Here is a 23,169-nt window from a genome sequence, read left to right as displayed (position 1 = left end):
GAGAACCCCCAGGTCACTTGTAGTCACTTTCCTCATCACAAACAAATAATGTACTGTGGGTTTGGTGGGGTTGATGTAAATTGTTCTTAGATTGTAAAAATGGTTCTCTTGAATTTCTGTCTTATTCTCAATACATGGGAAGCTGGAGCGAGCCCTTTGTTCTTAGTGAGATGGTGCCTTGAAAGGTGAAGTGCAGGAACTCTGTGGTCAGAAAGACCTTGACTAGTTAGTCTCTGAGCTTGCCATTTGCTTGGTCAGGTGGCCTTGAGCTAGTCAGATATTACCTATAAGCCTCAGTTTACCCACTTAAAAGGGTAAACCTGATTGTAGTGCAATTCGTGGGAAGTTGTGCTAGATCCAAGAAAAGAAAAAACTATCGGAAGCTCGTCAGAGGTGTTTATGGAGAGTGGAGTGAAATAGTCCACATATGGCATTGAGTGGGGTAATGGGAGCCATTGTCATCTACTTCTGATCCCAAGTTATGGTCACTTAATAGTTCTGTTAAAAAAAAAAGTGAGATCCTTCTGTAAAGGGACGAGGGAAACAGTATTTCTAGAAGCTAACTGGACTACCTTCTTTTTTAAAAACACTCTTTATTGGGAGATTAATGTTTTACAGTTGACAGTGGATACAATAGTTTGTACATGTATAATAACATTTCTCAGTTTCCACACAACAACAATACAACCCACACTAGGTTCTCTGCCATCATGTTCCAGGACCTGCATTCTCCCCCACCACCCACCCCAGAGTCTTTCCAGTCCAAGTTCTGCTTAGTGTTTTCTCTTCTGATCTTGTTTTTCAGCTTCTGCCTGAGAGTGAGATCATCCCATATTCACCCTTCTGTTTCTGACTTATTTCACGTAACATGATTTCTTCAAGCTCCATCCAAGATGGGCTGAAAGTGGTGAAATCGCCATTTTTAATACATAAGTAGTATTCTATTATGTATATATGCCACAACTTGCTTAGCCACTCATCTGTTGTTGGATACCTGGGTTGCTTCCAGTTTTTGACTATTACAAATTGTGCTACTATGAGCATAGGTATACACAAATTTTTTTGGAATGGTGTGTTTAATTCCTTAGGATATATCCCCAGGAGAGGAATTGCAGGATCATAGGGTAGGGCTGGACCACCTTCTTCACAGACTTGGTGCAGACTTAGCCCATGTGGGTGGGTCCCTGGGAAAGAAGGGAACATTTTCCCAAGATTTTTTACATCTTCTTCTTGTATCACTCTTCCTGAATCATCGCCAGAACACTCATTTTGCCTCCACATCATCTGCACAGAGATAAGAGAGATTCCATTTTAAATGGGTACAAAGACAATGCCAATGTCATTGTCTCAAAGGAATCCTGAATCCCAGGAGAAGACACATATTGGGTCTGATGAGGAACCTGTGAAGCCAGGAAAGGCTAGTAAGTGGAAACTATTAGAAATGATAAATGGAGTTTGGGGAGACAGCATAATAGCTATGCAAAAAGACTTTTATGCCAGGGGCACTGAAGTCCCTGATTCAACCCCTAGCACCACCATAAAGCAGAGTTAGTCAGTACTCTGGTCTCATTCTCTTTCTCTCTATCTCTCATTAAAATAAATTAAAAAATATTTTTTTTAAAAAAGAAATGATAAATGGAGGGATGTCAAAGAAACTGGTACTAGAAACTTCAGAGCAATGCACCCTGTTATTGGATTAGCCTGCCTTTTCCTTATGGAGTTTTTCAGAGGCCATTCACTTGACATGGGTGGGCTGGCTGCATGTCACCCTCTGGTGGTTATGCTAAGACTGGATCCCCACACTATCACATATATTTTTTTTTATTTAAGAAAGGATTAATTAACAAAACCATAAGGTAGGAGGGTACACTATCACATATTTTATTAGAGAATCAAGAACAGCAAGTGAATGAGCAAGCTGGCTTGCTGAGTCATGAGTTGTTATAGGGAGAATCGCATGGAGAGCAATTTGGAAGAATCCAGTGACTGGAAAAACCCCTAGAATACCATTTGCCAGCAAGCCATTTTTTGTCTTTTGTCTTTTTGTCACTTTTTGTCTTTTTTGTATTTTGCCTGCACTCCCTCCCAACACAGAACTCAACCTCTGACATCCTTTTTGGTAGACTTAGGGGATGCTTTTCTAGCAGGACTTACATCTGGAAAGCAAAAACTGTCACTCAATGAAATAGAAACTACTTTGGTATTGTTGTTAGAGTATTTGTCTGTTTTTATCATCTAGCGGAAATTTGAGTCATCCCTGAATTTATACTGACGAAGTGATGCTTTACCATTGATCCTGCTGAGTTCCTTGGCCTTGTGGTCACTTAACCAAAGTATTGCCAGGTCTCCCTCAGGAAAAGATGCTTGGGGGTTGGTGACAAGAAGTATATTTTGCTAGTCAGCAATTATTTTAGTTACAGATGCTATTCCAAGTAAAGAACAAGGGGGTGGGGAGATTCTGTGAACAGCCCTGCAACATGATTGGCTCCAAGGCCTCGGATTGGAGTGCCCACCAGTGTGGAAAGGACCAGAGTCACCATTGCTTTACTGAACTTGCTTCTTGCTGGCTCCTTTGCTGGGCTCTGTTAGGTGTGCTTTAGCAGGTGAGGTCACTGAGGCAGGACTTAATACAGATTTTATTTTGGTTCCAGGTTAATATGTAATCCATTTGAGCTAATGGGCTACCTTCACGCAGAGGGAGGTGGGAGAAGGATGCAAGAAATAGAAGGACAGGAGAAGTAAGGAAATTTAATTTCTTTTTTATGTATGGTTGCCTTAGTTTATTCAATTCAATTGTTTATTTATTTATTTATTTTTGGAAATTTAATTTCTATTGGAAACAAACATCCTATCTATTCAGGACTCTCAAGTATGACTCCAGCCCCCACTTTTGCTGAAAGGGTTCTGCTATGTGGGGTGTTTGCTGTCTCTCCTCATTCTGCTTCAGAGGAGGAAAGCTTCCTCTTTGCAAAAACATGGGGTGTTCTTTTCCTATCCAAGTACAAAAAAAAGAAACAGGGCTGGAGAGACGACTCAGTGATAGAGCAGGTGTCTTGCGTGTGTGAACCCCTGGGTTCAATTTCCAGCACTACATGAAAAGCAGTGAAGCCAGTCTGCAGCTGTCTTATCTTTCTCTCCCCCTCTCTGACTCTCCTTCTCTCTCGATTTCTCTTTGTTCTATCCAACAGCATCAATGGCAACAATAACAATAATGACAACAACAAGGGCAACAAAAATGGGGAAAAAATGGCCTCCAGGAGCAGTAGATTTGTAGTGCAGGCACTGAGCCCCAGCAATAACCCTGGAGGCAAAAAACAAAACAAAACAAAACAGAAACAGAAACAAAACAAAAAACAAGACTGAAGGTAGAATGTATTAGGGAAGAGAGAAGTAGAAAATTGTCATTTAATGAGGACAGGGTTTCTGTTTGTGGAAAAAAATATATGTATAGATAATTTATATATATTAAGAACAACATGAGTTATTTTCTGTCTTCTATTGGTGTAGACCAGACCTGTTTTCATATTTTTTTTAACTTTAGAGCTTTATTGGGTAATGGTTTACAGTATAGTCCTTTTTTTTTTCACCACTCCCATCACCAAAGATCTTTGTCCCCATCCCCACCTCCATAGATAACCACTATAGTTCTTCCACAGTCTTAGAAATAGGTTGGGTGTTTTTTTTGTTTGTTTGTTTGTTTGTTTGTTTCACATTCATATGCTCAATTTGCTATATTCTGCATATGAGTGAAGCCATTCTGTAGTTGTCCTTTACCTCCTTACTTGCTTCACTGAGCTGAAGCATAATCCTCTCCGATTCCATTCACTTTATCCCAAAGGACACAATATTTAATTGTTACAACATCCTCATTGGGTGGGTACTATTATTCTCCTCCCTTTACAGATTTATCTCATCAAACGTATTTGACCCAGTTCTGAGAAAGTAAACCAGGAATATACAGTCATCATTGTTAGCTAGGACAGAGAGAAATGGAGAGAGGAGGGGAAGACAGAGAGGGGGAGAGAAAGATAGACATCTGCAGACCTGCTTCACCGCCTGTGAAGTGACTCCCCTGCAGGTGAGGAGCCGGGACTCAAACCAGGATCCTTATGCCGGTCCTTGCGCTTTGTGCCACGTGCACTTAACCCCGCTGCGCTACTGCCAGACTCCCCCGTTTTTTTTTTTTCAATTGGATAGGACAGAGAAATAGAGAGGGAAGGGGAAGTAAAAAGGGATAGAGATAGATAGGTATCTGCAGGCCTGCTTCACCACTTGTAAAGTGACCTCCCTGTAGGTGGGGAGCTGGGGACTCAAACTAGGATCCTTGGGCGGGTCCTTGCGCTTTGCACTGTGTCTGCTTAACCCAGTGTGCTATCCACCCAGCCCCCTCTACAACTTTTCTATTAAGGCGTTTGGCAGTGCTAATGAGAGAATTACTAAGTGAACAGAGTTTTAGGATTGAAAGGTGCCCAGAAACTCGGGCCTTTTCTAAAAGATCCTTTTCCTCATCCTCAAGGCTCAACAGAGCAGAACTGGTCAGTTCTGGCTTTTTCTTATTTTTTGAAAAGCTGACTACAAACATCACCAGGGACATTTCTTCTGGTGGTTTAGCATTATTACTCACTCCCCACAAGTCCCAAAGAGCTGACTCAGAAACCTGAGGTTTGAGACAACACAGGAAAGCTATTCCTAAGCAGATCCACCAGGTAGAGGAAGCCAGGTTCTACCAGTTGCTTGAGTTTCTGGTCTATGCTACAATTGAGGATGTGTCTTACTGTTTTTAAACAAAAGCACAATGACCAGAACTTTTTGAAGATTTTTTTAAGTTGACTTGTCTCTTGGGCTCAGGAAGTTTCTGCTGCTTAATTAAATAGGTCATCCAAACACCGGAAAAGTGCTATTGGAAAGACACAGTGTACCAGGGGCCAAGGACAATACTGATTAAGATCAAATAGCTAATTGTGGACCTCAGCTCCAAATTGCTGCTGAATGAATGGACAGAGTGTGTGCAATCCAAGCAGCGTTTCACATGGATACTGTCTCATTCACATCCACAGAGGGTTGGAAAACATTAGCTTAGCAGTGGAATTTCATTGGCTGGAAAGGGATAAGACGAGTTTTTTCATGTCATTATGCCTGGCTGAGGAAGACCTTGGGGAAGTAAAAGATACTGGTTTGGTGCAAAGGCACCAAACTCAAATATGAGCTGAGTAAGAAGAAGTGAGGGAAAGGTAAGAGCACCTCCAGTGATGGCCTCTGGGCTTGGTCTCCTACATCAGGTTTCCAGAATGAACAAAGCCCAGATGAGAAAGCTAATACCTTTTCCAAACAGAACCTAGATTCTGTCACAAATCATTTCCTTGACTTTGGTGATGAGTGAGAATGAATGGGCGCCAAGAAAACTAAGGACTGAACTTAATGCCCTCTGCCACTAGCCCCCACTGCCAGCTAGACAGAGAAGTGAGGAATGTTGTTGATTTTGGGTCTATTTTTTTTTCTTTCTTATATATTTTTTTAATATTTATTTATTTTCCCTTTCATTGCCCTTGTTGTTTTTTATTATTGGGGTAGTTATTATGGTTGTTGTTATTATGTCATTGTTGTTAGGACAGAGAGAAATGGAGAGGGGAGGGGAAGACAAAGAGGGGGAGAGAAAGTTAGACACCTGCAGACCTGCTTCACTGCCTGTGAAGCAACTTCCCTACAGGTGGGGAGCCAGGGGCTCGAACTGAGATCCTTTATGCCGGTCCTCACGCTTTGCGCCATGTGTGCTTAACCCGCTACGCTACCGCCCAACTCCCAGGTCTGTTTTCTTTGCTGGAACTCTCAGACAGTCTTATAGTTCTGAAACTGCACTTCTGTTAATGACACAGAATAAGCCACTGACTATTTGGCTTCCAAGAATATTTCATTAATGTAAAATATGATGAAAGAAATTGTTTTTTTATTCAAGTGTTACCTATGATGTCAGATCACTACTGAAAACAAGCAGGGCATATGTAAAAAAAATGAAAGGAAAACAAAATAATTAGAAGTGAGATTACTAGATGGTACAAGAGTTAATTTTAGCTTTAATGTTTGTATCAAGTGAAACTATCAATCTTAAATTTCTCTGTCTCTGGAGTTTTCTGGCAAAAAAGAACTGACTACTACATTTATTAGGAAACATTACTGGGCCTTAACTAATTTTCTTTTTTTATTAAGCTCTTAAAAATGTTTTAATTATATTTTATTTATATATTACTGGGTAGAGACAGAGGGAAATTGAGATGAGAGGAGGAAGTAGAGAGGAAAAGAGACATAGAGACACTTGCAGCCCTGCTTCACCACTCATGAAGCTTTCCCCCTGCAGGTGGGCACCAGGGGCTTGAACCTGGGTCCTTGTGCATTGTAATGTGTCCTCTCAACCAGGTGTGCCACTGCCTGGTCCCCCTTTGCTAATGTTCTCACCTTTAATAATTGTGCCCTTAATCAGCTGATCACATTGCATGAAATTCAACATGGATCCTGTCTAAACTATAATCTCTGTGTCAACAGTTCTGTCTTGTATCATAGGGGCTCAAATTCCAGTACATCCCTAGTGATTAGTCTTAGGAAACTAGGGACTTTTGATTAAGAGATCGTCTTTCAGACAACATGATGGCCTAAGCAGTTCAGTGACTTGGACCTGATGTCGTTGCAACATAACTACAACTGACTGCCTCATTTGGCTGTATTTTCTGAGACACTACACCTCACTGAAATTCACTTACGACCTCCAATATTAGCTTTATGTTATTTCTTGGCTAGGTTCTAAAGTTCTGATGTGACTTTAGAAGCAAAGAAAGGCATTAGTCACTTTCACTACTAAGACCTCTATGTATGGTCTTCTGTGTGTATACATAGTTATACATGCATATGTACATGTTTGTGGTCTCTACTCCCCCTAAAAAGCTGGGAAATAAGGAATTAGAAGGAAGACACCACGTCTATGGCCATACCACCCTGAACATGCCCGATCTCGAAAGCTAAACAGGGTCGGGTCTGGTTAATACTTGAATGGGAGAAGGAAGACACCAAGCCATTATTTTATAGGTGGTTAAGGAAGGCTGAAAAGATCCTTGAAATGTCTCATATATTTTAGTACAAGAAGTCTTAGTGGACACCACTTCTGTTTCTGAGCTTATAGAAAAAAAAATTCCATGCTAAACATACCGAAACAAATCTATCAGTGCCTTATTCTGCTCAACACAGGAGGAGACACTCTTTAAATAGGAGCCCAGGGCAAGGAAATGATCAATGAAAGCAATAGCCAGTAGCACTTCACCTGTCTTTCTCGGTAAAATTGTATTGGACTTCCAAAAAGGCAAAGCAGTGACTCAATCTTTTAAAAAAAATTTTTTTTTTATTCCTGGGCTCATTTTTAAAACACATTTTTTTGGCTAAATGGCTTTTTATTTTAATTTTTTATTATCTTTATTTATCTATTGAATAGAGACTGCCATAAATCAAGGGTAAAGGGGGTGGTAGAGAAGGGAGAGTGACAGAGACACACCTGCAGCCCTGCCTCACCACTTGCAAAGTTTTCCCCCTGCAGGTGGGGACCAGGGGCTTGAACATGGGTCTTTGAACATTGTAACATGTGCGCTTAACCAGGTGTGCCACCACCTGACCCCTTAAAACACATCTTGCCTTTAAAGTTGCACCTACACTTTTGAGACAGAGCAAAAGGTAATGAGGAGTAGTCATGAGAGTTTGGTATATGGTATTTAGTTTCTAGATTCATTCAGAGAAAGATATTTTTGTGGACAGGAATATGGGTGGATAGTGCTATAGTGGCAAAAAAAAGTCTGTTTTCTTGTTACTGGTCAGGTGAGAGAGAATTTGGATTTCCTTCTTGTCACATACAGTATTGCTGATCTAGCCAGAAACCATAGAACATTTTGGGTGGCACTATTTTTTAATTTTGTTTATTTAATATTGGATAGAGACTGAAAGAAACTGAGAAGGAAGGGGAAGATAGAGAGGGAAGGAGACAGAGATGCCTGCAGCTCTACTTCACCACTTGGGAAGTGGGGGTACAGGGGCTTGAACCTGGGCCCTTGTGCACTGTAGGGAGGGTGCTTAACTTGGTGTACCACCATCTGGCCCCAGTGGTGGTATTATTTCTGTGCACGGAAGAACCACTTTTCCTAAATATGTTCTCACACTATCTGGACGGTTATTTTTCAGGCCTCCTGTGTTCCCAAGGATTATAAAAAGACTCCAGTCTTTACAGAGACAGCACCAAGTCATCAGGGAGCATCCTTGGTTGGTGGGTTCAAGGACCACACTGTTTAGCTGGGGTAACTCACTAATTCAAAGCCTTTCAGGCAATCAGGTGTTGACATGGGGATGTTCTGGAACAGGATAGTATATATAGGTGCTAAGGGCCCTCTGATAAGATCTGTCCTTTCTGGTTCCTCTACCATTCACCCAAGATCTTCCACTCTGCATTCCACACACTGAAAGGCTTGTAGTACTGAAAATCCAGGCCTGAGACAGTTGCCTCTCTGGGGTCCTATTGCCTTGTAGTAAGTAGTACAGCCATTGGAAGGCACAAGTGTCCCCAGGATGCAAGGCTGAGAAAACAGCAGAACTGTCTTGGGTTAGTTTCTCCCCTCAAACAGACCCTGAGCCCAACACTGGGTCCAATGATTTAATAAAGGAAATACTATAGGGATGTGGATGGTGGGGGGAAGAGGCAATAAAAAAAGAAAATAAATCAAGCCAGAGTGATTTCAACTACACTTCTAGATTCAGCCTGAGCCCCTGGAGTGTAAGGGAGTCTAGTGAGCACCTTAATGAACTTCAATGCAACAAGTGTAACGAGCACCTCAAGTAGTCGGACTTTTGTATTTCCACACCCATCAGTCAATGGCTTTAAGCAACCCTGGGATGTGGAAGGTGTAGGGACCAAAATTGAGGCATTTTCTATATGGACGGTATGGTGTCCATGCCTAGGGAAAATCCTCTGAAAGTTTCAGGTGCCAGATGTTAGCAGCAAGGACACATGTAGAAGTCCAGCTGGCATTCCCTCTATTCCCTCTATGAGCAAGCCCAAAGCCATCAGATAGCCTTTTGTGAAGTGGCATCACATAGAACTGAGGCATGCTGCTGGCCTAAGCAAACACGTCAAGGGTACTGATGATTTTTTTTTAGTGCTTCTCAGAAAGAAATATCCCAGAGGAATGTACCCTCATGTTCTGTTTTTGTCCACAAAGTAGCATGCAGTGACATGCTAAACTTAATGTGTTTGTTATTTCCCCAGACTGAGTCTACAAAGTGGCAACAATGTGCTATTTTTGATTAATCATGAAACATTTTATTAAGCAAAGCAGGAGCTTGATGCTACTTCCAGTGAGATGCAGATGTTTTAAATTCTCATTTGGTTTTGTGTGAAAACATCCGTCCCACTGAAGAGAAACTGAAACACAAAGCCCTTGAAAAATCAAACAGAAAAGAGCCAGGAATCTCTTCAATGGGAAGACACAAAGCTTTCTATAAAGAGAACCTGGGGCAGTGAAGTGGGGCAGATAGCTTTGAAATCTAACCCTGGAGAGATGATCTGATGAGACGCAGATGTTCTGTGAACCCGACAGGTAATGACTAAATGGGAGAGAAAAGGATGGTTCGAGGAAGCCTTAGAATTTGATTCAAAAACATCACAGGGGAGTGTGCCGCTTTGTAGAGCACATGAAGTAAATGGAAAGGAAGAGAGAATAATGCCCAGTGGCTGTGTGATAGAGACCAATGGCGCCGTGCAGGATTAAAAGAAATGACTGTGTAGAGGCTATGCTTGGTACCCTGGAGTCTGAATCAGCATACTGGAGCCATGTCTAGAAGCCTCTCTAAGGAGACATCACCAAGAGGCTACAATATAAAATGGAATCTTGCTTTATAATGCAATAGGTCCAATATTTTCTTTTTTCTTTTTTTCTTTTTATTTTTTTTAATATTTATTTTATTTATTTATTTATTTATTCCCTTTTGTTGCCCTTGTTGTCTTATTGTTGTCGTCGTTGTTGGATAGGACAGAGAGAAATGGAGAGAGGAGGGGAAGACAGAGAGGAGGAGAGAAAGATAGACACCTGCAGACCTGCTTCACCGCCTGTGAAGCGACTCCCCTGCAGGTGGGGAGCCGGGGTTCGAACCGGGATCCTTATGCCGGTCCTTGTGCTTTGCACCACCTGCGCTTAGCCCGCTGTACTACAGCCCGACTCCTCCAGTATTTTCTTATGGGTTTAAATTCCTCATAGGTTTTTTTCTAAGGTGTATAAGTTTGAAGAATAGATTTTTATTTCATTCATTCATTCATTACTGAATAGAGACAAAAATTGAGGGGGGAGAGATAGAGAGGGAGAGACAGAGACACCTGCAGCTCTACTTCATCCATTCATGAAGCTTTCCTTCTGCAGTTGGGGACCAGGGGCTTTAACCAGGGTCCTCGTGCATTTTAGTTTGTGCACTTAACAAGGTGGTGGCCCCAGAAATTGATTTTTAAAGACAGGTGGTTGCTTTGTAAATGGGGGATAACAAGAGAAAACAGAGTATAATTTTAAAAATTCCTCAAGGTAGTTAAGCTGTTGTGCACAGGGTACAGCATAAACTCTGCCATGCATGAAGACCTGGGTTCAAGCCCCCTGCAAGGGGCTTCACAAGTGCTAGAGCAGTGCTGCAGGTGTCTTTGTCTTCCCCTTCCTCTTCCCCTCCCTTTCCCTCTCTCTCTCCTTTTACCTTTCCCTCCTCTTCTCCATCTCCCTCTCCTTCTTTTCCTCTTTATTAAATGGAAGAGAAAAATGGTTGCCAGCAGCAGTAGAGTAATCTCCAGGTACACAGACCCAGTGATAACTGTGGTAGCAAAAGTAAAAAGAAATTATTCTTCAAAACCATTGTGACCAGAAAAATAGTATCCCATTTTACAGATGATTGAAGCAAGCTTGAGAGATTAAGCCATTTACCCAAGCCCTAGTGCCTTAAGTGAAAGAATGACTAAATTTGTTTATTTCTTCTACCCACACATAAATATTTACAGAGCACCAGCTCTGTGCTTATTCTGGATACTGGGGAACCAAATGATTGTTTGACCCTATGTCTGTCTTGTTCTGGAGCCCATTTTATTACCATCAGAGTCTAGGAGCAATCTCATTTAAATATGTATTCAGGGCTGGGGAGACAATATACCAGTTATACAAAAGACTTTCATGCCTCAGGCTCTAGGGCTCATAATTCCTAGCACCATCATATGCCAGAGCCAAGCAATGCTCTGGAGCCCCCATCTCTCTCTCTTCTCTCTCTCTCTCTCTCTCTCTCTTTCTCTCTCTTTCTCTCTCTCATATTAAAAGTAAATAAAAATAAATTTAAAAATGAACAAATATATATGTACAAATGGATTACTCTATGGTTATTCAAGACGGTAGAGACATCTTCACAGGTCTATAGAGTTTGAGAACATTGGAAACAGCATGGAAGGTGAAGAAATGATTCAACTGGTAGAATATCAGACTTGCATGCCTGAGGTTTCCAGTTCAATTCTCAATACATGTACCACACTGGTACTCTGATTTATCTCACTCTCTCTGTCTCATGTAGACTTCTCCCTCTCTTTCATATGTAATAAACAATATTTTTTTTTCCTCCTCCAGGGTTATTGCTGGGCTCGGTGCCTCCACCATGAATCCACCGCTCCTGGAGGCCATTTTTCCCCCTTTTGTTGCCCTTGTTGTAGCCTCGTTGTGGTTATCATTATTGCCCTTGTTGACGCAATTCGTTGTTGGATAGGACAGAGAGAAATGGAGAGAGGAGGGGAAGACAGAGAAGGGGAGAGAAAGATAGACACCTGCAGACCTGCTTCACCGCCTGTGAAGCGACTCCCCTGCAGGTGGGGAGCCGGGGGCTCGAACCGGGATCCTTACGCTGGTCCCTGCGCTTAGCGCCACATGCGCTTAACCCACTGCACCACCGCCCGACCCCCAATAAACAATATTTTTAAAAAGCATAGAAGACAGTGTAAGTGATAGCAGTGAGAGCCCAAACAATTTTGCCAATACTTAAAAAAATTAATAGAGGGAGTCAGGTGGTAGGTAGCACAGTGGGTAAAGCACAAAGTGCAAGGATTGGCATAAGGATCCTGGTTTGAGTCCGGCTCCCCACCTGCAGGGAAGTCGCTTCACAAGCGGTGAAGCAGGTCTGCAGGTGTCTATCTTTCTCTCCTCCTCTCTGTCTTCCCCTCCTCTCTCCATTTCTCTCTGTCCTATCCAACAACAACAACAATAATGACTACAACAATAAAGCAACAAGGGTAAAAAAAGGAATAAATAAATATTAAAAATTAATAGAAACAACAATACAGTAATGACCAACAAACATGCTTATATTTTCTGATGACACAATTTGAAAAAGTATAAAGATGGGGCCAGGTGGTAGTGCAGATGGTAGAGTGCACACATTGCAGTGCACAAGGACCTAGGTTTAAGAGCCTGGCCCCCACCTGCAGAGGTGAAGTTTCATAAGCGGTGAAACTATGTTACAAGTGTCTCTCTCTCTAATCCCCTACCTACCTCCCCCCTCCCTCTCAATTTCTCCCTATCTCTAGCATCCCTAAAAATTAATTAATTAAATACAAGGGGAAAAAAAGAAAAGAAAAATTATAAAGAAGTAAAGGTCCTACTTAATGTTATAAGCCAAAAAATACTATGATTTCTTAATAACAGTTTTATAAAATATGTCTATGTTTGGTTGGGACTTTATGTTTCTATAGCTTTAGGTCTTTTTATTACTTTTGGAAAATGCCTAACTATTGTCTCTTTGTATATGGCTTCAATTCTATTTTCATATTTCCTTTTCATATGCAAGTATTTATTAGCCTTCTCACTAGAACACCTCTACCCCTTATATATATATTTACCTCTGTCATTTTGATGTAATTTTGAATTTTAAAAGTTATCCTTCCATTTATTAGTGCCCTAGAGCTATATCTGATTTATCATTAAACTTAGCCTCTAAGTTACTACTAGCTTCTGTTGCTTGTTACTTGTCAATTCTAGATTTGTCTTGTTATTTTCTTTTTTTGGTAATTTTTAAAAATATTTATTTATTCCCTTTTGGTGTCCTTGTTGTAGTTATTATTGTTGTTATTGATGTCATTGTTGTTGATGTCATTGTTGTTGGATAGGACAGACAGAAATGGAGAGAGGAAGAGAAGACAGAGAGGGGGAAAGAAAGATAAGACACCTGCAGACCTGCTTCACCACTTGTGAAGTGACTTCCCCTGCAGGTGGGGAGCCGGGGGCTCCAACTGGGATCCTTATGCCGGTCCTTGCGCTTTGCGCCACGTGCGCTTAACCCACTGCGCTACCACCCGACTCCCTGTCTTGTTATTTTCTAAGGTTTCTAGTTTCCTACAGAATATCACAATTTTATATTTCCTTCAGTAAATTAGCATATATATTTAAGTAGTCAGGTAAATACATATATGAATCCTTTGTAAATCTATTGCTATTGTTTTTCCCTCTTGAATGTTTACCATACCGTCTTGCCTTCCACTGAACCCTAATTTGAAAACATCCCTTGGGTCTGTCCTGATGACATTCCCCGAGCAAAGGTTTAAAACCAAATAACAGCTCTCCATTTGATTGATTTACCAAGTCGAAAGCACACCATTGACCTAATATTTTCTGCAAATTGAGAGTAAGGAAATGCTACATGAAAATTAAATGTGACTTGATTTCAGATGTATTACATTATTAATGAATAATAAAAATGTGGGAAGATTTGTTTATCCTGAGTCAGTTTCTCTGTAAGTCATCTTTTAGATCTTCGTAAGTAAAACAAAATGCCTGAGTTGTCCTAAGGCTGTGTTACTTCTAGTATCCTTGCTAACTATACCCACAGTAAACACACAGCAATATGATACATGAAGATCCTGCATATGGTAAATCATGAGGTGGGAGCCTAGTAGACCATAGAACTACTTATTTCCAAGGAGAGTAAAGACAGCCAAATATCAGGCTTATTATAGAAGTGATTTCTTGGTTTCTGCTGAAATGGAAGTGACTAGAGCTTAGTTCATATCCTTTTGGTATTTTAGGTCTGTTCTTAAGTACCACTCAATTTTTCTTAACCATAAGTTTCAGAAAGCAAAGTTCAATGTTGATAAGAAGCTCCACCTGGGGAGTCGGGCGGTAGCGGAGCGGGTTAAGCGCACGTGGTGCAAAGTGCAAGAAGGACTGGCATAAGGATCCCTCGGCTCCCCACCTGCAGGGGAGTCACTTCACAAGTAGTGAAGCAGGTCTGCAGGTATCTATCTTTCTCTCCCCCTCTCTGTCTTTCCCTCCTCTCTCCATTTCTGTCTGTCCTATCTAACCACAATGACATCAATAACAACAACAATAATAACCAAAACAATAAAACGACAAGGGCAACAAAAGGGAATAAATAAATATATGTAAAAAAAAGAAGCTCCACCTGAATAAAACCAATTTTTTTAAAAAAATTGCCCCCTGATATGGCTGAGCACAGATCCTAGTGCCTACGAGGTCGGACATCCTAGTGGGGACAGACTGCGGCTCTCATCTTGGCAGTCTTTCCTCAAGCCTGCTGACTGTTGCCAGGTAGGAATACAGTCTCAGGTTTTCCAGGTCTACAGTTTGCCCTTAAAGTGGCTACTTGGTAGCACACTCCATTGAGTGTACTTGTTAACATGCCAATGACCCAGGTTCGAGTCCATGGTCTTCACCTACAGAGGGGAAGCCTCACAAGTGGTAAAATAGTGCTGCAAGTCTCTTCTCCTACCCCTATTTTATCTTAGTTTCTGTCTCTATCCAATAAATGAATGAATAAATAAAATAAGTGTGTCATTTAAGATAGTATTGTGTGTGTGTATGTTTAAAGAAATCTTTTGGTCTTTGTGTTGGCAACTAATTCCATGTTCTAAGATGTACAGGTGTAACACACCATGCTTCTAGAGATATTACATAATGTGAGTTCCCATTGGTTGTTTCTGGGCTACATGTTCTGAATTGAATGAATCTGTACCCAAAGAAGGTAGCTCCATCATGGAAGCATATGCAATGGTTTTCCTGCTTCTTCCTCCCACATAACAGAGGCATTCCTGGAAACGAGCACCAAGACTTTTTGAGTCTACTTATAGCTTCCAAAAGAGCACTGTACTTATTTCATCTCAGTATCCTTGAACAGCTCATTCAGTGAGATCCGGTTTTTACATTGAAGATGGGGGTTTGGAGTCACCCACTAGGGATATTTCTCTTATGGTTTAGTCCCAAAACTCACCAAGTATCATTGAGATCATTAGCCACATTGTTATAGATAGGAAATTTGTCCATTTATTTTTTGTAGTACTTAAATATTTTTGAAGTGCTTTCTGGATAGGACATTTTTTCCCTGTCTAGAAGAAAGCCAGTAACTTGCTTGAAAGGGAACTGCGGTAATTGGGGTGGGGGAAGTATGTCAAATGTATCATTGCATTGCATAAGAATTGCTTTAGAAGGGTGTGCCTGTGTCTTGGGGGTGGAGAGGGGGTGATTAAAAAAGACACTCGGGAGGTTGATAAAGTGATTGGTACCCTAACTCAGTAATTAAAGTTGAATTCTTCAGGGGCCTTATTCTATCCGGGACATAACATTTTCTCAAATAGATTATGATATAATACTGAATGTTACTTGCCTAAAGGAACAAGCATTTCCTTGCTATATCTAATCTCCGGTTCAGTGCTCAGAATAGCTGGTGATGCCATTTCTACTTGAAGTAGCTGTCCAACATGAGTTAAGGAATAGACATATCTCTACAGTGGATGTTAAGGGCTTAAATGGAAAGTTAAATTTGGAGATCAAGGGAGCTTTATTGTCTGTGAATTTAGATCATTCTCTAGGATTTTTCTGCTAAAAATTTTCACACATCTGTGTTCCTGAAGGTAAAATATAAATTCATATATAAATTCATATCATATGTAGGTTCTTGTTTTGAATCAGTTTGACTTTCTGGGTACAGCAAATAGAAAACTGAATGATAATCCAACACTGAGATAACAATAACCTCCATACACGGATCATAAAATATAGGTGGAATATTTAATTTGTACAGGCTAGCCCAGCTCTCACAGTTTGAGAAATAAATTAATGTACTCTTGGGAAAGTCAGTGGTAGCACCAAATGATTTATGTATGGAATGAAATACTCAGTATAAGAATAAGTAGTTAGGGAGTCTGGTGGTAGCACAGCAGGTTAAGCGCACATGGCTCAAAGCGCAAGGACCAGCCTTAAGGATCCCAGTTCGAGCCCCTGAATCCCCACCTGCAGGGGATTCGCTTCACAGGTAGTGAATCAGGTCTACAGGTATCTTTCTCCCCCCCTCTCTATCTTTCCCTACTCTCTCCATTTCTCTCTGTCCTATCCAACAACAATGACATCAGTAACAACTACAACAATAAAACAAGGGCAACAAAAGGGTATGTATATATATATTAAAAACAGCTAAAAATTTAAAAAAGAATAAGTAGTTGAAGCAAAGGGAAGACATGTCTAATACATGCATTTTCTACTGTGAGCTTTCTCTTGGTACGGCCTTTGAATCTGCTATTTTTAATCATTGAAACATGAAAAGATTTGGTTCTAAAATGCTTCAGACTTTTACTCTCTTTTGCCTTTATTTTCATTTTTAGTCCTTGAAGAAAAAAACTGCTCAGACCCTGGGAGCCCAGTCAATGGATACAAGAAAATAACAGGGGGTCCTGGGCTTATCAATGGGCGTTCTGCAAAAATTGGCACCATCCTGTCGTTCTTTTGTAACAACTCCTATGTTCTTAGTGGCTATGAGAAGAGAACTTGCCAGCAGAATGGAGAGTGGTCAGGGAAACAACCCGTTTGCATAAAAGGTAACTTGTACATTGGTGGAAGTCTATTGAATTCAGAGAAGTTGCTGGACTTGGGACTCTTTTTGTTTGTTTGTGGGTTGTTTTTGGTTTTTTGTTTTTGCCTAGCTCCTATACATGTTTCCTGAGCCCCTGGGAGGAAAAATGTCTCTCTCTGTTAAGTGCTTACTAGAATAATGTTAACTTGTAAGTTGAAAATGACCACTAAAATCATTTGCTACCTTTTCAGACCTCCACAAGATCAGATCCTAATCTGATTTTGTTTTAATTAAGAAAAGTAATTAGAGTTATCAGAGCAGTTTAGGAAAGATCTGCTGACAGGGCTGAATTTTCTATATGCAAACCCAAGGAAGAATCAAAGCAATTAGTATGTACCAAATATCTAAATGTATTTACTTCTTTTATTGTTGTTATTGTTGTTGTTCTTGTCACCAAGCTTCACTGCTCTGAGCCAACTGTTTCAGCTTACAGAGAGGGGAAGACACCACAACACCACAACAAAGCTTAGTGCAGTGAAGGTCCAGGCTTGAACCTGGACAGTAGTCATGGCAAAGCAGGTGCACAGAAGAAGTGAAAAAAAAATTTAAAAAAAGAAGTGAGAAAGTTTGCCAGCCCTCTTTTCATCTACTTTTCTGCAATATTAATTAATACCAGAAAAAAAAGTACTAGATAGATCATGGAAGCTTGAGATGTGAAGATGTTTTAAGCTGTGTTGCGGAAGCTTGAGATGTTAAAATGTTTTAAGACATCTTTAAATAACAAGAGTGGGAGATGGTAGCATACTCTATCAAATGCACACATTACACTGCACAAAGACATAGGTTCAAGCCCCTAGTCCCCATCTACAGGGGGGATGCTTTGCAAGTAGGGAAGCTGTGCTTCAGGCTTTTTTTCTCTCCCCCTTCCCTAACTCCCTATTCTCTTTGTCTTTATTCAATAAATGAATAAATAAATAAATAAACTATCTTTTTAAAGGAAGAAGACCAGGGTGGTTGGGTAACTAAGTAAAAGGAAGCTGTTGCACAAAGGTGAACAAAAACTAGCTTTTTGGTGGTTATCATAATTCCATTTATATAGATGTCGACTTACAATGCACACTTGAAACTTTCATGATGTTCTAAAACAATAGTACTTAAAATTTTTTTCAAAAAAAATCTGCTAAATTCTTGAGCATTAAAAGACTATGCCGGGAGTCGGGCGGTAGCGCAGCCCATTAAGCGCATGTGGTACAAAGCGCAAGGACCAGCATAAGGATCCCGGTTCAAACCCCCAGCTCCCCACCTACAGGCAAGTCACTTCACAAGTGGTGAAGCGGGTCTGCAGGTGTCTATCTTTCTCTCCCCCTCTCTGTCTTTCCCTCCTCTCTCCATTTCTGTCTGTCCTATCTAACAACAATGACATCAATAACAACAACAATAATAAGTACAAAAACAATAAAAAAAAGACTATGCCAGTGAAGGTGTGGGTAGATAGCATAATAGTTATGCAAAGAGACTCTTATTGCCTGAGGCTCCAACTCCCAGATTCAATCCTCCATACCGCCATAATCCAGAGATGAGTAGTGCTCTGGTGAAAGATAAATAAAAAAAATAACATGCCAGGAAAAGGTGAGTAGTATCTGTTCAGAGAACAAAACCAGAATGTTACCTTGAATAGGGATAGCTTCATGAAGTAATTATGTAAGATTGGAGCCAGTCTTAGAAGATGGGAAAGATTTGTAGAAGTGAAGTGTGAAAGAGAGGCGCTACTTCTATCAGAAGGCAAAGGGAATGTAGAGAGGTGTAGATGAGGTAAAAGAATTGTGTAACTCAAAGTGAGGGAATCTGAGAGACCTATTTCCAAAGGTAATTTAGGACCAGAAAAATGCAATGTGGTATAAGAGAAGCTGCAGCCTTACTGATTGCCCGTAAGGATGCATTTTCTTATTGAATCCATCCACTACTTACTCCAGGCCAACAACCTCTCTGTTTTGAAGGGAGAGAGAAATGGGTTACAATTATATGGCTGTTTTCTGGGAAGTAAAAACCATGTCCTTGGCCTAGATTATCCAGATAATTGCCTCAGCTCTCCATTTGCCCTTCTGGGTGTTTGTCAACAACCCAAAATCATGGGGAAAAGAATGAAAGAAAATAGTTCTGAAAGGAATAAATCACTTTAGACTTTAGCCAAAAGCAACTTTCAACCCAACCAGCACAGACTCTGATTCTTATTTTCATTAAGTATGGAAATGGTGTCACATATGTCCTTGGAGATTTCTGTCAACTCTTCTCTTACAAATTAATGTATCCAAAGTTCCCTAGGTTGCTAATTAGACAAAATTTGGCTGCTTGATTGGGAAAGTGAGGTGGGAAAAGTTCCTTTTCACTTGTGAAGAGAGAATTTGACAAAATTAAACTAGGCTTTGAGTTGTCCTCAAATGATTGTTAGGAACCTTAATTGCAGAGGGAGGATACAGTGAAGTTAAACAGAACTTACCTGGTTAACATTGCTGGCTGGTTTCAAATAAGAAACTTGTATTCCTTACATTGTACTACATTTTAGAACCTGCTCTCTGACATTTTAAAAATTTTAACTAATTCATTCATTAATTAGTTAATTAATTCCCATAATCAACGGGACTATCACTGGGGTTCAGTGCTTGCATGACAAATCCACTGTTCCCAGCAGCCTTTTTATTTTTATTGCTAGAGACAGAGAAATTGAGAGGTAAGGGGAAGATAGAGAAAATAAGATAGACACCTGCAGCACTGCTCATGAAGCTCCTTCTCCTCACCACCACCACCCCAGTCCCCCCCCCCCCACACACACACACACACACTTCCACATTTCCTCCACTCTGACTTTTATTCCGTTTTGGTCAAGTTTGCTAATACTACTTATATGAAGAGGTAACTCTCACCTGTTTATTGCCACTGTTCAATTCACCCTGGTGAAACAGTTTTTCAGGGGGCTGGGTTGTAGTGCACCAAGTGAAATGCACATAGTGCAAAATGCAAGGACCTGGGCAAGGATCTTGGTTCGAGCCCCCTGGCTCCTGATCTCCAGGGAAGGTTGATTCACAAGCAGTGAAGCAAGTCTACAGGTGTCTTCCCCACCCCCCGTCTTTCCCTCCTCTCAGTTTCTCTCTGTCTTATCCAACAACAGTAGCAGCAGCAGCAACAACAATGGGGGGGGGGGAAGATGACTGCCAGGAGCAGTGGATATGTAGTGCAGGCACCAAGCCCAGAGATAACCCTGGGGGGGGAAAGGAAAGAGAAGAGAAGAGAAGAGAAGAGGAGAGGAGAGGAGAGGAGAGGAGAGGAGAGGAGAGGAGAGGAGAAGAGAAGAGAAGAGAAGAGAAGAGAAGAGAAGAGAAGAGAAGAGAAGAGAAGAGAAGAGAAGAGAAGAGAAGAGAAGAGAAGAAAAACAGTTTTTCAGAGGTGTTTACTCTTCTTAAGGTCTTCAGTGCTGGGTCTCAATTTAGATGAAAGGCAGCAGGTGCCTCTACTGATAGGTCTTATCTCTGAGATATTGAAGAATGTGCATTGTGTGTCCAGAAAGAGTGGCTAATGTATAAATCTAAGCTGAGTGATACAAAGGATTGATGTGGACAAACTTTACACAGTTTTATCTTCCTCCCTAGCCTGTCGAGAACCAAAGATCTCAGACCTTGTGAGACGGAGAGTTCTTCCAATGCAAGTTCAGACAAGGTGAGGCTGAAACACTCGAATGCTTCTTTAATATTTATTTATTTTCCCTTTTGTTGCCCTTGTTATTTATTGTTGTTGTAGTTATTATTGTTGTTATTGATGTGGTCATTGTTGGATAAGACAGAGAGAAATGGAGAGAGGAGGGGAAGACAGAGAGGGGGAGAGAAAGATAGACACCTGCAGACCTGCTTCACTGCTTGTGAATCAACCCTCCTGCAGGTGAGGAGCCAGGGGCTGGAACTGGGATCCTTATGCCGGGTCTTTGCGCTTCACACCACGTGCGCTCAACCCGCTGCACTACCGCCCAACCCCTGAATGCTTTGTTAAAGGCAACGAAATATTCCCTCTTTCCTGGACCCTCATTCTGCAATTATGTTTGACTAAGGACACTCTGGGGTTCCTTGGAGTAAAAACCTAATGCTGACTGACTATAAGAAGGCTTGTTATATGGACTGATTCGCCAGCTGCCTTAGCCGAGAAGCAGCCACTACTGGGAGATGAACAAATTGTATGGGATCATTGAGCTTAGTAGATTACTGGTGGGAGATAAGATGATATTTGAGGAACTTGATTTTTAATATTAGGTCTTGCTGAGAGTGCTATACTGTGGGTCACTCTGGGTCTCCCACCTCCCCGGTCATTGTTTGGTGGAGGTCAGAGAGACCCCCTGGGAGTCCTGGGGTGGCTCTGTGTGTCGGGGGTGACATGTGCAGAGAGGAGAGAAGCACACCAGTCTCATACAGCTCCAAGAGAAGCCTCAGAGGGTCATCTCATTTATTAGGGGGATTCATGCAAGCAGATATACCCATAGCCCAGAAAGAAGGATGAGGTCATCATTAACTTAAACACAATGCTACACAATGCATAGTTACATCTTGACCTACAAAGTATTTGATCACAACTGGAAAGTTATCGTGTAAGGATTGGTCATGAGCTCAACAACACAATTTTCTTTAGGGGTAAATTACAGGCACTTCAGGGCAGAAAGAGAGGGAGCAATTGAGTCAGATCAGGACATTTGCGGCAGTTTTTAAGTGGACCATATACAGTAATCCATGGCCTTTGTTTTAAGGGGACAGAGTGGCATGTATAGAAAGGTAGCCCCCATCTGGAGAAGCCATCCATCATTAGTTCAGGAGGTTAGGGTGACCTGCCATTGTCTCTATCCAGGAAGGGGGAGAGCTTGGGGTGTACCTGCTCACACTCTCATGGAAACAATAACCTGGACTTCCTGGACAGTGGGCCCATTTCCGACACTATACATCTATTATGGCAGCTTCTGGGGAGATGGCATCCCTACCAGATGCAGCCAGCTGTGACTAGGAAGATGTTCTTGGTAATCACCAACTAGATGAGGAAGTTGGTGGGGCCCAGGAGCTAGAGAGAACTGACCAGGCCTGGGCCAGGCAGTAGTGTCCCTGACAGAATGTCCATGTTATAATATATGAGGACCTGGGTTCAAGCCCCTGATCCCCAACTTCAGGAGAGAAGTTTTATGAATGGTGAAGTAGTGCTGCGGGTGTCTCTCTTCCTCTCTCTCTCCCTTTCTTTTCAATTTCTTTCTTCCTGTATCTAATGAATAAAAAGAATACATCCTAAAAAAAAAAAAGAAAGAAAAGAAATTAAAACTCACCAAACTAAAGAATATTTTACTTTGTAAAAATAATAACAATAATAAATATTATAATAATTTTAAAAACCTGTTTGCCAATCTCCAGCATTTCTTCTTACTCTGTCCAGCTTAGTCACATAGGTGGCCATGCTTTTTCTCTCCCTCACCAAGAACATTGATGCTTTGGAAACTTTACATTTGTGCCTTCTTTCTGGAAGCTTTTTTCCCTTCATTGCAATGTGACTCAATACCTTGCTTCCTCCCATTCTCTACTCAGTGTCTACCTGGTGGAGAGACCTTCTCTAATTGCCCTTTTAAAAGTAACCACCCTGGGTAGGAAGGATAGCAAAATAGTTATGTAAAAGACTCATTCCTGAAACTCTTAGATCTCTTAGATTCAATTCTCCACTCTAGTATAAGCCAGAGTGGTGCAGTGCTCTGGTAAAAAAGAAAAATAAAATAAAGTAAATAAATACCTTAAAAGTAACTACCCCACCTCCATCTGATTATGGAACTGACTTTTCCCCAGTACTCTGTCAGTTTTCATTTTATCATCTATTTCTACCTGTTGCCTTTATTATTTATATATTTATATATTTATTGAGTAGAGACAGGAATTGAAATGGAAGGAATAGAAAGGGAGAGAAAGAGAGAGAGAGAGAGAGTAAGAGACCTGCAGCACTGCTTCACAACTTCATCTAGAGACCAGGTGCTTAAACCCAGGTCCTTGATCACTATAACACATACACTCAATCAGGTGTACCACTGCCCCACCCCCTTGTCTTACTTTCTTTTGGCTCATTCATTCTACTTCTATTTCTGCTACCACCACAACAAGTACAAAAGTTACAAGTTTAAGAGCACTTGGTTATATTCATGCTGATGCTCTAGTGCCTAGAACAATACTTAGGCACCCATAAAAATTTGCTGAATGAATGAGTTGGGTGGGTAAACCGGGTTTC

At 41.1% G+C, this 23,169-nt stretch overlaps 2 protein-coding genes across 4 annotated transcripts in view; both read left to right on the top strand.

The window, feature by feature from the left end:
• Positions 1–23,169, top strand: part of LDLRAD3 (low density lipoprotein receptor class A domain containing 3) — an 852,030-nt gene that overhangs the window by 262,226 nt on the left and 566,635 nt on the right. The gene's annotated exons all lie outside the window — the stretch shown is intronic.
• PAMR1 (peptidase domain containing associated with muscle regeneration 1) overlaps positions 1–23,169 on the top strand; it is a 92,934-nt gene that overhangs the window by 60,617 nt on the left and 9,148 nt on the right. The window contains exons 7-8 of the mRNA XM_007521823.3: positions 16,697–16,909; positions 20,529–20,595. Of these exons, the coding sequence (XP_007521885.1) occupies positions 16,697–16,909; positions 20,529–20,595 (280 nt within the window). The remainder of the gene's footprint in view (positions 1–16,696; positions 16,910–20,528; positions 20,596–23,169) is intronic.

The sequence above is a fragment of the Erinaceus europaeus genome, chromosome 17 (assembly GCF_950295315.1).
Source record: "Erinaceus europaeus chromosome 17, mEriEur2.1, whole genome shotgun sequence".
In the NCBI taxonomy this organism is placed as follows: Eukaryota; Metazoa; Chordata; class Mammalia; order Eulipotyphla; family Erinaceidae; genus Erinaceus; species Erinaceus europaeus.
Note: the sequence above shows the minus strand (reverse complement) of the source record. Positions and strands in the feature narration are given on the sequence as shown.